This window comes from Saccostrea cucullata, unplaced genomic scaffold (genome assembly GCF_032062105.1).
Source record: "Saccostrea cucullata isolate Sc308-1 unplaced genomic scaffold, CSIRO_AGI_Scuc_v1 ctg11168, whole genome shotgun sequence".
Taxonomy (NCBI): Eukaryota; Metazoa; Mollusca; class Bivalvia; order Ostreida; family Ostreidae; genus Saccostrea; species Saccostrea cuccullata.
This window is the reverse complement of record NW_026937934.1, coordinates 43472-64184: the sequence shown is the minus strand read 5'-3', so window position 1 is coordinate 64184 and position 20713 is coordinate 43472. Positions and strand designations below refer to the sequence as shown.

Here is a 20713-nt window from a genome sequence, read left to right as displayed (position 1 = left end):
GAATGCTCCCAGGATATGATTGATTCGGCACTAGCGGCCATGAAAGACCCTGAGCCTATGAATTAGACAGTGTTGGCTACAGAGGCAAGAGCACAGGAGAATGTGTTACTAGCACAAATCAATGCAACTCCACTGGATCAAGGTGTTTCCATCAAGATGCAGTCAGATGATACAGACCTCCAATCTGTAATCAGCATGGTACAAAAGGGTAAGAAACCCTCGAGATTTGAGCGGAGAAATTTGACCAAAGAAGTACAGTTACTTTTACGGGAGTGGTCCAGATTAAAGGTTGAAGATGGTGTGCTGCGGAGAGTCATTACACTGCCACGCGAGGGGGAAATTCATCAGCTGGTACTTCCAAGGAATCAGAGATCTACTGTACTCTACCAATTACACAATGAGATGGGACATCTTGGTGTTGACCGAGTATTTGCCTTGGCTCGAGATCGATAATTTTGGCCACGCATGTACAAGGATGTTGAGAAGTACGTAACACAGGAATGTGATTGTTTGATGAGCAAGAAACCAAATAGGACAGACTGCCCACCCATGGAACCTATTGTGTCAACACAACCCCTGGAGTTAATATCTATTGATTTCCTTCATCTGGAGAAATCAAAGGGTGGCTATGAGTACATACTAGTAGTCATGGACCATTATACACGATTCGCTCAAGCCTACCCTACACGCAACAAAGCAGGGAACACTGCAGCAGAAAAAGTGTTTAATGACTTTATCCTGAAATTCGGAATACCCCTTCGATTGCACCATGACCAAGGAAGAGAGTTTGAAAACTCATTTTTCTATGAACTTCAGAGGCTTTGTGGGATTACTCGTTCCAAGACAACTCCTTACCACCCACAGGGTAACGGGCAAGTGGAGCGATTTAATCGCAGCTTATTACAGATGATGAGAACTTTGAAAGCGGATGATAAACTGGACTGGCGAAAACATGTAAACAAAATCGTACATGCTTATAACTGCTCAAATCATGATACGACTGGATTTTCACCGTTCTACCTCTTCTTTGGGCGTCATCCTGTCTTACCTGTTGATCTTGTGCTACCAATCAAGAGGATTGAGGGAGAATCAAAAGGGAGCCTCATACACTTCCTATGTCACTGAGTGGAAGAAGCGTATGGAGGAAGCATATCATGTTGCCTCTCAAAATATCGACAAGAATGCAAAACGTGGTAAATCTCATTATGATTCCAAGGGATATGGCACAGCCGTTCTTAGTGTTGGAGACCATGTACTTGTCCGTAACCTACTTGAGAAGGGAGGACCAGGAAAATTGAGGTCTTACTGGGAGCAGGACATTTATGTTGTTCTTGACCGTCCACTTAAGGATTTGCCTGTTTACGACATCAAGAAGTTAAATGGGACAGGAAAGGTCAGAAGGTTACATCGAAGTTTGCTTCTCTTATGTAACAGCCGCCCAGTGCCTGATGGTTCAACGGAACGAAGGAGAAGCTTCGCAAACGATGCAGGAGACGGAAACCTCAAATATCACTGGAAAGCAGCGACAGTTCATCTGATGTGGACTTCATCATCACCACACCTGTAAAGCATCTGAATCCACTTGCTAAAGAATTTACCCCTTTAGGTAGTAGTGATTGTACTGTACAGGAAGTGCCTCCTCCCGTACCCGATGTAGAACCTATAGAAGTGTCCGGGACTTCCTCCAGCTTCCAGTCAGCAAGTGAAGTCCGTGTAGAGTCTGAGGATGATAATATTCCTGCCGTGACAAGTGAAGCTGAGGAATCAGAGGATGTGATGTCAGACAGTGATGAGGAAACCACTACAAGTGAGCTTAGGACAACACGGGTGAGGCGAAAACCCAAGATCTTTACTTATGATACTTTGGGACAACCCAATATCAGAAAATGTTCAGTTAGGTGGTTTGAGGAGAGAGAGACATTTGTGTAGTTAGGATTGTGTATTATGTCACATGATCAGATATTAATTGTCAATATTTGCTGAATTTCAGTTGTGAATTCCATCAACTGATTTTGATTCTGATTTTTTTTATGAAGTATTTTTTTTATGTGTGTTTTGTACTTGGATAAGAACTCTTAATGAGTTTATGCTACATGGTATTGTCAGTCAATGAGTGTAGACTAGGTAAATGTTATGATATAAAATGTTCATGCTCCGGTGTTAATTCTATGCACAAAATTTATGAATTATCTGGTAATAGTGTAGATGAGTGTAAACTTTACATGTATTAACAGAATGGCCAACTGTTTGTACTGCCTTTCACTCGCCAGTTAGTTTTATAACTTGTTTTTACAGATGCATGTATAACCTAGTCATGTATGTAGTAAAGAGTGATGATGAATTTTGTTTAAGTAAGTTACTTTTGATGGTAATATTTGTCATTGCATACTGTTTTTGAAGTGGAATTGTGAAGTTTTAATCTTGTAGTGAATGTCGGGACGACATTTAATTTTGTGGGGGAGAGTGTAGTAAGGTTATTTGCAGGTACCCCTATTATTTTTTTATGGTTTACGGGAGATAACTCTTTAACTCTTAGATAACTGTTTACCGGAATGGTTAATCGGGAACGCTTCAAATAATATGTGTGCCTGCTGTAATAAAAGTTGTCGACTACAGCTCTCCTCTGTTCATTTTTAGGGATAACAAATTATTATTTAAATTCATGATACGTATCGAATTAGCCGGTAGATATAGATATAGAATGCTTCAACTGCGTTGATATCTTTCATTATATGCTGATACTTTTATGTTGATACTTTAACATCATGTGCTGTTACTTTAATATTATTCACTGATACTTCATGACGGGGTTTCAATACAGGTCCTTAAACGACCTTAAAATTGTAAGGTTTTTTTTATTTTTGCACTAGAGATTCCTTAAAATAATTATTACAATAATCTTTAAGTCTGATGATCTAATTTCCTTATTGCCGGAAATATAATACCCAAGAGCAGACTGGAATACAAAAAGAACATTCTGAAGGAAGATTTTTTTTATATTTTGAAGCAAAATTTTATCATTAATATTGTAAGACCTATAGTCTTCAATACTTAGTATGTATTATTAATATTTTAACATCTTTCTTTCTGCCCTTATACTTTTTTTCTATTATGTATTAAATTTATTTCTGCCTCTTTTCAGAAACATCATTTCAATTGTTTGTGAGACAATTTTTAAGTACATGTTTTTCTATTTTTAAGTACATGTTTTTTAATTTTTCTACTTATAGCCCCTTTTGATATGTAAAAATGTATTTTATAGTTTAATTCAGTTTCTTATAAATTCGGTCACATACTTTTGAACAGTACATTATTTCTTGAGATTATTTATGAACTGGGTGGAGATATGATAAATATCTAAATAAACTGTAACCAAGTAAAGGGAACATACCTGACTGTCTATAAGATACTTTCAGAAGGGTATTATGTATATAAATGAATTTATGTGATCTAAATACGTACAAAATTGCATATTTTTATTAGTCACTATTTTGTTTGAATTCATGGGTCCCGAAAGCGTTTCCGGTTTTATATTTATGCGTTCTCTAGTTACGGCTATTACCCTTATCTTTATCAAAATAACATTGGCTCCAAAAATGTGGTTTACAAATTTTACCTACCTTCACCCTGTTAATCCTCCATACCTATTGTTTTTGTAGAAAATACATCTTTTAGTTTCTTTTATATAAGATGCCTATTGTTCTTGTTGTAGAAAATATATATACTTGTTTTCTTTTGTGTAAGGTGTGGGATATTTTTTGGCCCCACCTTCTGCTGCATTCTGAAATTGTAAAATCTGTAATCTCATTTGGCATTTGTAATAAATGCTCTACACACACACACACACCCTCTTTATAATTTAACATGCTGCAACTGTGCTTCAGGGTCATATGAACCGAATTGTTCATTTGTTTCAGTATCTAAGAACACATAAGATTATCTAAATGGTGTATTGTAACAAAGAATTGTCCAAGTGAGAAGTATAAGGGTGGATGGGTGTAAAAAATCTGCTTATATAATTTATAGGAATTTAAAAATGGGCATTATACATGTATTCGTTAAATTAGTTATTCTAGCATTATCCTTTTGTAAATATGCTAAAGAAGAGGGGACATGTTTGAGTATGTTGTGCCTTTAAAATGTAATGTTTTCAAAAAAGTTATGAATCTGGCTAAATAATGAGTTGACGTTGAACAATATACAATCAATCAATCAATACTAATAAGTTGAGTATTTGAAAGTCATACATTATGAAAGGATATGGCACGAAGCAGGACCATTCTGAAAATTATGGAACGCCAAATTAAGATATATTCAATTATTTGTACCTATCTTCAAATAATTGCACTTTCTTCAAATAATTTTACCTATCTTCAAATGAATTGAAGATAGGTATAATTGAATTAAAGATAGGTACAATTGAATGGAAGATAGGTGTAAATAATTATACCTACCTCTAATTTTATTTTACCTAGGTACAAATGAATTATACATATCTTTAATAAAATTCAATTCAATTAAAGATAGGTTCAGTTGCATTATACCTATCTCTAATTCATTTGAAGATAGGTATAATCTATTTTAAAATAGGTACAACTGATTTGAAGATATATTCAATTTAGATATATCCACAAAGGAATTGAAGATAGGTACAATACAATTATACCTAGGTTCACTTCGTTTTGTGTTGTCGGAAAAGTATGAACGCTCCCTGGGAAACAACATTGAGCTTGGAGGCAAACGCATATAACCTACAAAACAACGACGACAACAAGGATGATAGGAGAAACAAAATGTGCAAAAAGCATCATATTCGTATTAAAATACAAATGTTATATAATATCATGTAGGTATATCTTGTATGGCAGCAAGATGAAGGTTCAAATAAACTTTTGCGCCAGTTGTGACGTATCGGAAATGACATATGATAAAGGGAGTAGTTATTATTGCCAATAGGTACAATTCAATTGAAAATATGTACAATTATTTTAAAATAGGTACAACTATTTGAATATACATTGTATGTTAATTTGCCGTTCCATAGAAAATAAAATGTCAATAGCCTGATACATTTATATGTGTTAAATTAAAAAAAACAGTCAAATTGAGGCATTTCAGGGGTTGTTTCCCTTTAGAAACAGTGTCCACAGCCGTTGCACACTCCAATTTTCAGATTTGTCATGTAAAATATTGAGAAAAAAAAATCACATTTTACAAAATCTTTTTTGGACAAGGTATATGCAAAATATCATCTGAAAAAAAATGTAATTGTAATTATTGTCTACTGAATTTTTTAAAGAAAATACTGAAAAATGCACGTCAGTTCACTTTTTCAAAATTAGCATTTTGGAGATCAAAGGAGAGAACAATTTCTATTCTGTGGATCACTATATTTTTGCAACACAATATTTTTGCGATTTAGCTATCGGGTATTAGAAAAACAAATTTTTGCAAGCTGTTATTTTTTTGTTGAATCCTTGTTACTTATCCGCGGGTAGCATGCATCGATTTTAAAATTGATTATATATTGTTTAACGTCGCTCTCGAGAATTTTTCACTCGTATCTAGTTGGAAAGTATATGCCTATACTCGGCACTCAGGGCCAATTGAGCACGGGACCTTGGTTTATACGGTCTCATTCGTCTCCCCGTCCGACATTGGGATACGAAGCTGCGACGTAAGGATAAACTCCTTACTTTGCGACACATGCTCTAACCACTGCGCTGCGCGGGCGACTTTTGAAATTGAAATGTTAAGTTGAAAGCCACAGCAAATGTTTCGTCTTTCCCTAATAAAGTTTCTAAATTATTTTTGCTGCATCTGAAAACGAAAATAGTTCTGATTATAACAGGACACAATTGTTTCTTCTTTCCTTTAAAAAGTTTTTAAATGAATTCTGCTGCATAGGAATAAGAAAATACTTCTGATTATAACGGGGCGCAATATGCAAGTTCCGAAATTATCTCCCTTGGTGCGCTCTTTCGTTGAGGAGGGGAGTTTCGTTGCCGAATAAACAGACAGGTGGGACAGATGTTTATTATTGGATACATTGCATCATCGATATACTAGTTTATTATAGCTATATGATTGTAAGGATGCATTCTTCAACCCGAGAATAATCAAATTAATGTTAAGGCATCATTTCCTACAGCAAAAATATCGTAACAAAAAAGAAAATATAAGTGGATGTGAGACTTCTCAGACGAGGGGAGAGATATTGACCTCTAATAAATACGGTACATATGCAGCTGATCATTGCACGTCGGCAATCTAAATGACGCATTGATTCTTTTCCTTATTATAACTTTTAAAAACACTAATTTTTTTAAAAAAATGTTTGTACAATAAAGAAAATCAGTTTCTCTTTATCAAAACTTCGACAATCCTTCGTTTTCAAGTATCCTATAATTAAAAAAAAAGATTTATAAATATGCATAGTTGAGCTTGATAAAATCATCAAATGCATCACTGTTTAATATTATTTTCTTCCATAACATTTAATAAATTTCAAAAGCCATAAATATCGTTCATTTATTTATACACGTTTGTATACCGAGAAAACCTGTCCCACCTCCATGCTGAAATAGATACTTTTTGCACCTTTTTCTTAGGAGAGTTGCAATCTCAAAACTCGCGTATTGGCATCCATGGAATTTCCGAAAGATTGTTAGAGGACCTGGTCTGAAAAGAATTTCAGAGACATTATTAATCAGAAACTCAAGTAATTTCGGAGTACTTACCTTAAGTTATAAACATGGATTAATCTAGGTTTTCTACCTTTTCTGAAGAAATTGGGAAAATTGCCCAGTGATCTGAGGCACTCAAGACGCCAAGCGGGTGCAGGGCAAGCCCTTGGGGGGGAGCAATTGAATTTCAGAATTTTTATAACCATTTGGATTGCAAAAAAAAAAGTAAAAACGTATTTCATATCTTCTGAAATATTTTACCCTATTTCCAGTTTTTATACAGGAAAAAAGTATTTGAGTTTTTTTTATTGTAAAGGGTAGCGGGTGCAGGGCAAGCCCTTTCGGGGGGGGGGGGAGGCAATTAAATTTCAGAATTTTTATAACCATTTCGATTGCAAAAAAAAGTAAAAACGTATTTCATATCTTCTGAAATATTTTACCCTATTTCCAGTTTTTATACAGGAAAAAAGTATTTGAGTTTTTTATTATTGTAAAGGGATTTTTACTCATCAAAAGAGGAAAGGAGAAAACCAGGGGAAATTTTCTCTTTGGAAAAATACCATACATAGATAGTAAATATGTCCTGGAATAATAATTGGACTCCATGATAATGCTTTTATCAGAATAATTTGACAAATGGTCAATGAGAACGTAAGCAAATTTGAGAGTTAAAGTAGCTGTCAAGGATTTCAACAAGCGACTTGCATGGTTTTAAATTAATGGGATTGTTTGTGTATAAAGTGTTCAAAAGCCGTAGGTTTGATGTTTTTGATTTTAGTAAAAAAAAAAAAATAATGTCAAATTTTCTAAAAATCCTTGGAATTTTAAAGCAGCCATACTCTACCTACACCTCATCTCGAAAATATTACAGAACTATTGAACTGCTGTTAATATTTTAGTGAGAAGTAAAACAAAGTATCTCGATGGAATATTTACTTGAACCCGCTATTTATTTTTGTAATGAATATATATTTACATTCAGTGTAATTTTCTTTATGAAATCCATTAGAAATCCACGACGTTCAAATTTCTATAACACACGCGAAAATTTGTCAAAGCGCGATAGAATACACAGTAGGAACTACAAGCATTTTCAATGTTTAGGAACACCAAAATGTATATTGTTTTCACTCAATTTCATTTTTTTTAAAAAAACTACCCTTTTAAAATTAACTTAAAATACAACAATTGTGCATTAAAATGAATTTGTCATTTTTTTTATCGCAATGTTTATTTGCGTTATTTATTTTTCCAACTTCACAAACGGCTTTCCAACGTCACAAATGGCTATTATGTTAATTGAGCACACCAATTCCAAAGGGCGCTAAATTCAAATTAAACATGGACGAAATAAAAAAAATATGATAAAGGAAAATCAGAGAATGTAGATATAAGCATTGAATTCATATTTTGGGGTGTCTTCGGTCCTATAACACACCTGGCCCTGCCGACAAATTATCATACCGGTATTTAATTTGTCGGCACGGCCAGGTGTGTTTTAGTACCGAAGACATCCCAAAATATGAATTCAATGCTTAAATGAAGACAAGGAATCCAGTATAGGTATGGTGATTAGAATTCATTTTGATTTTTATTTTTTGAAATTTATCACTATTTATCTCCGTCACTTAATCCATTGATAAATTCATAAACGAATTACTTACTTGTGTCATGTGCTTACAAATGATTATTCTTCCGGGGTCCCTCTTTTGGAATTGACATCGAAAGCACAGAATTTTCTTCTTAAGTACTGTAAATCACTTTTTATTCACGAGAAGTTCAATTTCGCGTAATTTCGGCAATGTGCTCGCAAAGGATTTTTCTCGCGTATATTAGGCCTAGTAGTCCTTAAGATTATATAGAGCAGTAACCACAATTCGTGAAAATATTGTCTCGCTACTAAAGAGTAAATATTTATCTCGCAAAAATACGGTGTCGCGAAAATTAAATGATCTACAGTATTTAGCTATTTTTTTTTCAGGAAGTTCTAATATCAAACATTTGTTGGACAAGATTCTAGATTCTCCAATCATTACTCAATAGTCATGAATATGAGTTAACTTTGATAATTATCAAAATATACTCAATTCAATATAGTCTAATATGCAACAGAATTGCATATGAAATTTATATTACATACCTATGAGTTGTTTCTTCAAAATAAATAGTAAATCATTCTTTAGGATTCAAAATATCAGTCTTGATTTTCTTTCCCCATTGTGTTTTGGGGGAGTTTGCAGGATATACATCTGGGTCTTGGTGTAAGATGGTACTGGACAGTAATCCGCCTCTTCTCTTGTCTGTAGCCGTAGCTGTATCCCGGTACAGTTATATGAAAGACTCCATTTTTTCACGTGTCTGGTCTCAAAAAGTTGTATGTCTTTAGAGGCCACAGAGTTTGTTTCTGTTGTATTTGCACTCTTGCATTCGTGAAGCCGTGGTTGTCGCAGCATTTGCTCAGACCGATGGATTGTTCGATCATACAATCCATGTGACCTAGCTTCTGAACAATGGATGTAAAGCTGTTGATGCCTTGCTGAACCAAAATGTTGTGCTCTGATGTTCTGGAGGCCATTGTTCGCTCTGATCCTATTTGGAATTGTTTAATGGATTTTCGTTCTTGACTTCTTCATCTTAATGTTTCATTAATTTATTCGTTGATGTTTGTTAATAGCAAATTAAAGTTACCTCCAATCAAAACTTCGTTTCCAGTAAAATAGGCGAGCAGCTGAGCAAATTTTATGTAGGATCGTCCATTTTAGCATAAAACTTGTGATCCTCCAGTGGCTGTCAGATCCCAGTGCCAGGATAATAAACCGCTTAACAATGTTCTGTGCCGGAGCCGGTGAGTGAAGTCCACAATAGGAGTTAGAACTTCGTCGGAATCATAGTTTGAGAGTGAAAACTGCGGCTCAGTCGGTCGATGATGGACCTTCAGTCTCGTGTGGAATCATATAGAAGATTCGTTCCGCTCCTGCTTGGGTCCAGTAGTTGTTGATAAGAAACCAAAGCAAAATTTTTCCAAGATAAAAACGTTCACACGATATCGACATAGATGTCTCCTAAGTCTTCCGTTAATTGCATCGTCTCTAGTGGTGGTACTGTGTGTGAATAGATAAATTCCAGTGGTAAATTCTTATTTATTTCATTAATTTTTGCAATATGGGTTCATTAAATGTTTTGATATTAAATGCAGAATTTTATTGAAACATCTACTGTAGACCACTTAATTTTCGCGACACCTTTTTTCGCAAGAAAGTTATTGACTCCTTATTGGCGAAACAAAATTTTCACGAATTGTGGTTTTTGCTCAATATAATCTTAAGGAATTCTATTATACGCGAGAATGAAATTTTCGCGAGCATACCGTCTCGCGTAATTACGCGAAAACTAAGTTCTCGCGAATAAAAGTGATTCCGAGTATTCATTAAGACAACTAGAGCCGACCACGGACTCATTGAATCTTCGAGAACATCTTTTCCTTACATGTCATTAACATACTTATCAACCTCTGCTTGCATGTGTGTGTAAAGGTCTTGGATGCTTTTTGACAGGAGATGTTAAATGATGATAAAGGCACACCGGATTTGCTTTCAGACTTACCAAGAAATTTTACGCCGGACGCCGGACCAAGAATTTTTTAATAACTAAAGCACTTGACCTTTGCATGTTTTTAAGGGTTAGGGGTAGGGTTTACAGAAATGCCAAATAATCTTACTTTTTCGACCAGTTTCTTGACATTGAGTCTGATTAACCCTGGCATTGTTCTCTTTAGTCTCTCGATTCCACCCATTTAATAGTTCTAACACAAATGTAGTCAATACAGCAATTAATTGGATCCTATGTCTCAGGTTTCTTCTGTGTAGACCTCGTGTACGTTGGACTTTCATTGCACACGTTTGTCAGCAGCAGTAAACGTGTCTGATTATACGACGTGCCTCACAACTTCTTTTAAATTTACTGACCTAGCATAATTTACTTTCAACTGCATTTCTCTATCCCGAATTTCATTTATTAATTTTTCTTAAAACAGCTAAATTTGTTAGCCTTCTTATAATTTGTCCGAGTTCTGGTGATGATTTCGAAGCTTTCTGTCATCGCTCACCCAGCTGAGTTTTATACATCTCCGTCTGATTGGGGAGAACCTCTCCTTAAGTCCTCTACATACATGCAGACTAATCTGTAATTGCACTTTTCTCCTTCAGATAATTTGCCGAATACATCTCGAGCAGGGACGTAGCAACAGGGGGCCAGGGGGGCCTGCCCCCCCCCCCCACTTTTTCTGCCAACATTACCTTTACTATAAAGAATGTCCATTGAAAGGATGGTTGCCCCCCCTCCCCCTAACTTTTGACAACAGTATAGAAATATCAAGGAAATGTAACCATAAAATAGGAAGTAAAAAGAACTTTACCTTGAGAAAAGTTCGCCACTACCCCCCCCCCTCCATGAGGATGATATGCTGTTACATGTGTCTGCTTTTACACCTGTAAGTACTAGTTAAGGTTTTTGGCGACTACGTGTATTATTGTCTGTAAGGAAATTATCCAGAAATGAAGGTATAGCGTGCTAGATACTAACTTTGGATTTGGGCTCGTCAGACTCTCTTAATTGACGACAAAACCAGGCTGTTCACTTTTCTGGATGCTAGTAATTCATTTTTATGTGATCAGATTTTGCACCTGACGTTTGGTAGCCTTCGCCTGATGTGGTACGCCTGCTTTCAGATATCCCTGTATCCCTGGCGTTTGCTTTTTTCAATGTTTTCAGATAAGCCTTCCTGTAGATTCCTTCTCTACAGAGGCCATCACATTTCTAAAATACAACTCAGTTATGAAAGTGTTAGGAAGTACAAATTTAATCTTAAAAGAAATCATCAAGTTATCACAGTATTTAACTGAGAACACACTGCAGCCACCAGAATTCGTAACGTGTTGAGGGGTACCTTGTTATTTACAGGATTTCCGGCTTTTTTTTGATAAATAAAGCAATTAAATAACTTTCCTCTTTAAATGATTGTATTAAACGATTAGCCTTAAAAATTACACAGACACCGTCGTTCGCTTTCTAGGAGAAAACACACTTGAAGGTCAGCCTACTATTTACAAAAGGAAGTGAGGGTTCAAAAATGCCACAGAACAGACACATGATATGCCTTATTCGGGCTAGCAGTGTCCATCCCGATATCTAGTCCTAACATTTTACTTATGTCAGCCTCTGAAAACAGAAGTTATACACAAGTTGTCATTATTCAGGACGAACAGTAATATTCAGATCACAATCTGGCAATCCATTTAAAATTGATAAAATGTAAGGCTATTCACCCAGCTTATCTTAAATCCTAAATATCCGTCTTTTTCTCTCTGCTCTCTGAACAAAAGTACCGTGAAAGCTTAGTTGCTCTTGTTTATTTACCCTCTTTTAGGTCAAGTGTTATGCAAAAATCACTAACGCATCCTCAAAGGCCGAATTGCATATTCGAAATACACAAAGCTATGCATCGCTTTTTGTAGCATATTTAATAATGTTTCCATTTCTAATTATTTTTTCTCTGTGATAACCCTTTGAAATTTACCGGAGTTGATTTCTTGACAATTCTACCGGAATGTAAATTAGGCAGGTCGATAGGCCAGGAGCTAAGAAGGCCCTTAACGCATGCAAATCTCGTGCGCATCTGTCTCTGTGCTTGACGCTAAGGAGGCCAAATATGCATGTAAATCTCGTGCGGCTTCCTTTGTTTCTGACGTCAGTGGGCGAGGACTATTGAAATCCGCATGGGAGTCCTTGTGTAATTTAAATCTATATCTACATTTTTAAATCTAAATCTATAATTTTATTTCACAATGAAATGGAAATATAAGGAATCACTGTCTAGTTAGGAGAGTATGCCAGGGACATCAACAATAGTGGGAAACATGGGATAATTTTAGCATAACGGGCGAAGCCCGTTATGCAAATTACCCCATGTTTCCCACTATTGTTGATGCCCTGGCATACTCTCCTAACTAGACAGTGATTCCTTAATTAAAGTTATTAAGTCCCAAGTTTATGGACCGGAAAATTCTTTTAAAACGTTACTCGGTAATTTAATGCTAAGGTTTAAAATATCATTCAAAAAGCCTCGTAATATATGGAATAGAAGAACGCCATAAAAATTGTGACAAATGGGAGGAAAATATTAAGTATTTCTGCATCAATGCATATCATTTTTATTAAACAGACATCATCTATCACGTAGTAAAAGATAAATTCTTAATTCATTTTTTAAAGACATGAACCTATAGTGGTACGTGATTTAATATAAAAGACCAGATTAAATTGATATATTACTGTAATCCATATTCATATTGTACAATTTATATATTATGAATAAAATACTTCTCAAACTATATATTACTGTAATAAAGAACTTAACTATTGCTTGTTTTTAAATGTGATTATTCTTCAATTATATAAGACTGAAAGGGAAAATTGAATTGCAACATTTTTTTTACATATTTTTTCTCTTAAAACAAGCAAAAACTATTATACATATTACTAAGAACAAAACTGAACCAACTACTTCTAAGATTTCATTCTCCATTGTCCAAAATGTATATTTTTGGGCTTTTGTGACGACGGAGGTTAATGGTTTCACTTCTACTGTAATTTCGGAGCAGTTCCTATTTCCACAAACATAATATTTTTCAATGGAAATCCCATTTATCATATTTGACGTGAAGCTACCATTCTTGAATGAAAAAGTTACTTCGTTCAAAATTTCGGTCATGTTTATTTCCAATGTAACATTCGTCTTATAGTTCAAGTTGTACAATTTGCTTGGTGCTAATAATATATGAAATGTTCGAAAACTGTTTATTTTTTCGTTTAATGTGTCCAATGTGCTATTCTGAAAATACCCTATCCACGTGACTCCGCGTAGCTTCCATCGCAATCTTTTCTCAATTGTAACTATCAGGTCTGTTCCTGCATCGTAGTCGTCCGTTGGTGTAGGTGATCTTCGATATCTTTTTGTTTTCTCAACGGATTTCGAAAATATGATCTGGATATTCTTAATTAAATCATCAGTTGCATGAATAGGGCAACTAATATATGCTACGTTCACCAATTGTTTGGCCGATTCATAGATATTTGCGCATGCCTCCCGATATACTTTGTTTACACAATTTGAATAAAGTTCAGGTCCTACTGTAAAAAGGGCTTTGAATCTGTCATGGTTTGGTAAAGAACAGAAGGATGGCACATCTTTATTTGGATTCACATAGCAATCTACATGAGAATCAAATGCTTTTTGTTGTATTTCATTGCATGTTACTTTTTGAAAAGGACGCAAGAAGTAAACTAATGCCACCTGTAGGCATTCACGAACACTATTGATCCATTTCTGACCTGCTGGTGAGAACTGCTGAAAGTGATCTTGATACAGCTGGCAAAACCTAACACCATTGTTAATGGCGTATGATGTTTGATGCATGTCTTGGCATGTGAATTTTTTCTAAATAAAAAAAAGGAAAATAAGACATTAATAAGGTTATATAAGATAAATGCCTCCTATCTCGAAAAACAATCACAATATAAAAACATAAAGTCAAATAACATACTCAGTAATGAACATAAATCATGTGAGTTTTTCTGATCAGAGTGTCTGGCGTCCGTCTGGCGTCTGTAAACTTTTCATATTTTCACTTCTTCTCAAGAACCACCGGGTCAATTTCAACCAAACTTGCCAAAATACTATACTTGAATGACGGGTATTAATGTTTGTTCACAGGAAGTGCCGCGCCCTCTTTCAAAAGGGTCAAGATAGTTAATAATTAATGGCATCTTTTTAAAGAAAAAACACGGGGCAAGAAAAGATTATACTTTTGTGAAAGCTTGCTCACATACTGTAGGTTAAAGTTAGTTCATATCATAAACCAAGAAGGTAGAACAGGGCTGCAAGACCGTGTCGAAGTTTCTCATAGGAATATGTAGGAAATTTCTTTTAAGATCTTCTTCACTAGATCAGCAAAGTCATGATTGGTCATATTATAAAAAAAGGTATCCCCAGGTAGTTTAAATTCATGTTTGTTCCATTAATGGCCCCTGGGTGAAGGGGATGTAGGGGGGTTTAAATATTTTACACAGTTTGATGTAAGTGTAATGGTTAAGGGGCTTTGAGTAAATCGCATGGAAGACCTTAAATAACGGAATGTCCTGACAACCCTTGGAATGTACTACCCAAACTATGAGATATATAAGGCAAATCTTTGATAATGTCACACATTCGATACTATTCGTTATCTCCATATGTTTCATTCAGAAGCTAGCTAAAGAAGTTAATGTATCCCATCCCTTATATAGCAAACAAATTCAATAAAATTGAATGCATAACAAATGTGAAGGTATTTAAAATTCAGTATATGCATATATGCACATAATACCCCGGTCTTTCGGATGAGAATTTATAAACCAATGTCTCGTGACCAGTACGTGGTGGCACGAAAAAGATCCTTCCAAGCTCAAAGGCCCTGAGTGCAGAGTAAATGACAAAATTTGCAGCTCTCCACTGGCAAGTGGTGGCGTCTCCATATGAGTGAACAATTCTCGAGGGGGACTTTAAACAATATAAAATCAATCAATCAATCGTAATTCCCATTTTGATTATTATTATGCATGTAAGTGTGAGATGTGTAATAACTTATGGTCTTTATGTTTGGTAAGGGTTTCCCCCTCTGTAATTGATTTTAAAAAAATCAATTATTATAAAACTATTCTGGTTAATAATACGTTTTCAATTGTCATTCTTTATTAAAGTTCAAATGCATCTTTTCCCCGAAGTATTTTTTTTTTAAAAAGTTTGTAACCATAGACTTCAATACAATTTTTATTAATTAATTAACCAATAATAATTAACTAACCCTAACCCTAACCCTGATCGGGAAATAACGGAAAAATAAAGGATCAAAAATTAGTATGAAAAACGTCAGTAAGCATTTTACTCAATGATAAACGGTACATGCTGACAAGGTCATTGTATCGACCATAGAACTTACGAAATGATGACTGTAAACGAGACTAACAAATGGAGGTCTTTAATGTTTCACATGAAGTGTGATAATAGTGATATAGTTCTACTCGGTATTTCATGAAAAATATCTATAACATAACTTTCAAAATGTTGTGCAAGGTGCACTAGCCATTGTGCTTTTTATTGTTCTAACCTTTTTCTTACAAAATGGCGATAGTAATTCACATTTAAAAACTAATAAAAAGAATTTAATAGAAAGGTTAACCAAAATGTTGCCAATCGGTTCCTGTTCGCCGTAAACATATTCCTCAACGTAGCAGGGTCTAAGTTTAGGAATTCAATGTCCTTCTCGACAAGTTTCTGCAATACATTCTTTATACAGAAGCAACCTAACGCAGAATCTAGATTGATGAAATCATATGAGTTATCATTGAGTCAAATGCTGACTGAAGTTTTTCATACTCATTGTTAGTCCTTTATTTATACTCTGGACTGACGACAGATTTTCCCGTTATTTTCCGATCATAGCAAGGAGCACAAGGCGGGTGGGCAGAGAATGTTACTCCTTTATGGCACCTGATCCCACCTCTGATGTTTTGGAAGTCTACGTTGCTCTCTTGTTTTTTTTTTTTTTGTTTTGTAATGTTTAATGAACTTTTATATTAAATACTGTTCGATACCTTCATTCTTTGTTAAATTAAAAACAATACTAGCGTAAATTGAAGGTCAAAATTTAAAAAAGATAGACTTTAAACTTGAGAATTTGTAAAGGATTTTATCCTATTTAGAGATAACTCTCTTATCAAAGTGTCAGCGAACCTTAAAAAAAGAAGGGGGTTTCTGACAATGGATAATCAAAATTGCAAGATGCACCTTGGATCTTCTGGTATTATGGCTGTTTAAAAGATAATATTGACCAAACAAGATATGACATTTAAAAGCAGAAAACACTTTTAAATTGCAATCGGAAATTTTTAGACAAAAGAAAAGAGGGCAAATCTCACAGTCAGAAGAAAGCTCATATTAAGATAGAAACAAATAGAAGTTTTGTTAATTAAAGTATGAAAATTAAAAAAGCAAATAACAATTTAAACGAATAATTTAAAACAGAATCAGAGATTTAAAAAAAAAGATACGAGAATGCAATCAGAACTTAAAGAACAAAAACTGCTGATCAGGAAAATAAATAAGGTACTTATTAACAACAATTAGAAAACAAAGTCAAAGAATATTAAAATAAAAACATACAGAGAGTGTTTAGATAATTAAACTCTGCAAACCTTGTTTGTAGGGTTTTAGAAAAAATATGAGCCCCTAGGCCGAAGTCCATCAAATAGGCTATCATCTGATGGAAAGTGGTAACTTGAAGCCTTTCTTCACACAATTCTTTCAGATTATTTTATAGGGATACGTTAATACCATATTCAGACGCAAGAGAAATATAAGTACATGAATAAGGAAAGTCAACGATGGAAAAAAAGAAGTCATCTCGTATATGAAACAGATGTGCAGACTGCATGGTGTCTTTTATTTTAAGTACTCTGAAATATAGCAATTTGATATACAGTATAGCGGGTTTCTTATGTCGGATGGAAAATGTTGCGTTTTGCTTGCTTAAAGGTATCCAAATAATTTTGTCGAAACATTTTCGGGCAGACACAGAGTTCTATGACATTGAAAAAGAGAGTTAATTCATATTTTAGATAAGTTTCAGTACGCTTAATATACCAATTTACACATTAGTTTGCGTAAAGCAATCCCATATGAACGTTAAAATGCTTATACAATAGACTTATCGAGGTTATTTAAATCTTTATTGCCAAAATTCAGTAGCGATAATGAAAGGTGCAAATTTGGCGATTAAGATTTAGCTGCTCACTAAAAATTAAAAAGTTAAAACCCTGCAAAAAATACCTGTCATACGAATGAAATTAACTATTGTTTATTGATAATACGTCCGTCGATATATGTAATTTTCCAGTTAAAGGCCACAGCTTTCTTTTTCTTCCTCCTCTGGTTCAAGGTCTTAACAATCTTAAAATCAGTACAGAAGTAATTTGTCATGCCCCCCCCCAAAAGGGAACAACTTTTACAAAACGTATATTAGAAAAATCTTTAGTTAATGTCTTATTCTAGATGTTGAATGGTCATATCAATATAATGGTCATTATTCGTAGCATAAAGAAGTTGTTAAATTCATAGCAGATGGAACAATCCTTTATGTTTATAATAAAAAAATGTAATTGGAATATTAGTCTAGGAAACAAAATAAGTGTCAAATTTATAAATAATTTTCCAGTAAATTATTGTACAAAATTGTTTGTAAAATTGCTTTCATAGCATTGTGAGATGTATCGTTATATCACACGTATAATACCTCTAGACACTGAGAGTACCAGGAACAATTATCTCCAGAAGGACTGTAGCACCAGCTGGGAAGATCATTGATTGGCAGGGTTTGGTTTTCATTACACTCACAATCTTCAGAAACAGTTCCTATCATTAATTGAAAACAGAATTCGTGTATTGATAGTCTTCCATTTTTTTAAGTTTCTGAATAAGATGGGATAAAAAAAATGAACATACCTGATTCAACTTTATGATCCTCGAGCATGCACTGATAATAACAAAATGTTGCATGTTTCTCTACACATGAGAACTTTCCTTTGGAAGCTAAGTAAATGTATGTATTTGTAACACACGTTGCCCACTGGGCTCTTTCATAAGGTGGATTTGAAATAAAAACACACACTGGAGTCCCTGGTGGTCCATTTTCTGAATCACACTCCGCTGAAATATACTTAAGGAATCACTGTCTAGTTTTGAGAGTATGCCAGGGCATCAACAGTAGTGGAAACATTGGATAATTTGCATAACGGGCGAAGCCCGTTATGCTAAAATTATCCCATGTTTCCCACTATTGTTGATGTCCCTGGCATACTCTCAAAACTAGACAGTGATTCCTTATATTTCCATTTCATTGTGAAATAAAATTGTAGATTTAGACTTTAAAAATGTAGACATAGATTATAATCACACGAGGACTTCCTTGCCAATTTCAATAGTCCTCGCCCATTGACGTCAAACACATAGGCAGCCGCACGAGATTTACATGCATATTTGGCCTCCTTAGCGTCAGACACAGAGACATGCGCACGGGATTTGCATGCGTATTATGCCTAGCTCCTGACCTATCGACCTGCCTAATTTACATTCCGGCATAATTATCAAGAAATAAACTCCGACAACTTTCAAAGAGTTATCACAGAGAAAAAAATTAGAAATGGAAATATTGCAGTATTAATTTCTCTAGGCAAAGCAATTTTAGCGAAGACATTCTTTGATACTTCTTTTCGTCTTTGAATAGAAGAATGCAGTCGCCCTACCTCAAAGATTAAATAATGTTATGCAAATAAAAGTCTAGTGTTGAGATAGTGATAATGCATCTGGATCAACAAAACCACGTTAAACGGCAAGATATCATCATGTTATGATAAATATATTTGTAGAAAAGGTTTTTTCATATTAAAATATTTGTATGCTTAATGTTTATACTTTTGTGTACATCTCAAATAATTTTGTGAGCGTCTCTATGGACATACTAGCAATATTATTCACAGATTGTGTAGTAATAGTCCACTCTCACCTGCCTATAGAGTTAATGTTTCAGTCGATTTGATACGTAAGAACATCGTTTTCTGTACGAACAATTTCTATAAGGACTATTGACAAATATGTTATTGTTACAAAAATATCAAGATAATAAATTGAATCAATATTTCACAGATATTTTGTTCTATATAACAGACTTATTTGCAAATACAATTGGTAAGTAAGTCTTCTGAAGACTGTTGTTTTTTCAAATTAATCGCTCCATTTTTTTCATTAGTTGGGACTGTTGTTATACGAAAATACTTTGTTAAAACATTCTAGTTCTACACACGATTAAACTGAGGATTTCGAAAGGATTTTGAAGTTCTTTATCGACAATATTTATGTTGTTTTTTTTTGGTTACTAGGCATTCAAAGCAATTTTTGGAATACCGAGGGGTACCAATTGCGCTCCTGTACAAAATGACCTTTTTATATTACTTCTCAGCAAATAATATTTAAATAGAAATATATTTGATAAAAACGAATACCTGTTGGTGCCTTCACCTCAGCAATAAGATATTATGAGGGTGTTTTCTCAAATTAAATTAATAGATATTTGCAATCGAACTCGCAATAAAATAAAACTTTTTAAGTCAATTTCCCTTGCAAATCAATATATTCCAATCGCTTGCATAAAGGGTTTATGTTTTCAGTGCATTTAATATGCAAGAGCATTCTCATACGAAAATATTCCAATACAAGTTTAGCTATTCACAAACAAATTAATGAAACAAGAATAGTCTCGTATGAAATCACCATTTAGGAAGTTCTATGGTCGATAAAATGCCTTTATCAGCAAATAAACCTGATCGTTTAGTCCAATGCATGCTGACTGATGTTTTCATATCAATTTTTAGATCATTATTTACACATTGAATTATGTTATTTCCCGATTTAGCCAAGGAGCACAAGATGTGTGTAGTCGGTCGGCTAACGATGCACACTCCTTTATGAAACATGATCACACCTATGATGTTTTAGAAGTTCGTGTTTACTTTGCCTCTGATTGTATTCTTTTAATTGACGTTTGAGCTTCAATACTATCTATTATCTCTATATATTTCATGTGACGGTTCCTGAGAAATGGAGACGTTATCATTGGAACGCACGAAAGATTATTTGTTTCCTTGCTTAATATTGCAGGATTAATAATCTCTGGAAAGGATTGTCTGTTTAATGATAAAGTGTCCATCATCAAATTTCAAACGAAATAGGAAAAAGATACCTCTAAAACTGTTATTTTTATCAGAAAAGGAAGGTCATTCAGAATATCACTTAAAATTTAGATACAACAAGAGGCCCATAGGATGTTTCCCCATAAGTTTCATCTTTCCTGGCACAGTGGTTCTTGAGAAGAAGATTT

The 20713-nt window shown here is 34.4% G+C and overlaps 1 protein-coding gene across 1 annotated transcript; it reads right to left on the bottom strand.

The window, feature by feature from the left end:
* Positions 1 to 8872: 8872 nt before the first annotated feature.
* Positions 8873 to 18461, bottom strand: LOC134249093 (uncharacterized). Its single transcript, XM_062731448.1, has 6 exons — positions 18283 to 18461; positions 18074 to 18192; positions 13246 to 14181; positions 11369 to 11501; positions 10405 to 10488; positions 8873 to 9189 (listed from the first exon to the last, which is right to left on the bottom strand). Exons 1-6 carry the CDS (start codon positions 18308 to 18310, stop codon positions 8873 to 8875), a joined length of 1617 nt encoding a protein of 538 aa, XP_062587432.1. The 5' UTR covers positions 18311 to 18461.
* Positions 18462 to 20713: the final 2252 nt, after the last annotated feature.

Coding starts and splice junctions, on each gene's coding strand:
- LOC134249093 (XM_062731448.1), bottom strand. CDS start 18,310: ATGCTCGAGGATCATAAAGTTGAATCAG. Junction 10,489..11,368: donor CGAAGGCTACCAAACGTCAG/GTGCAAAATCTG, acceptor CATTTGTGTTAG/AACTATTAAATGGGTGGAAT. Junction 9,190..10,404: donor TCAAGAAACTGGTCGAAAAA/GTAAGATTATTT, acceptor TCCATTGTTCAG/AAGCTAGGTCACATGGATTG.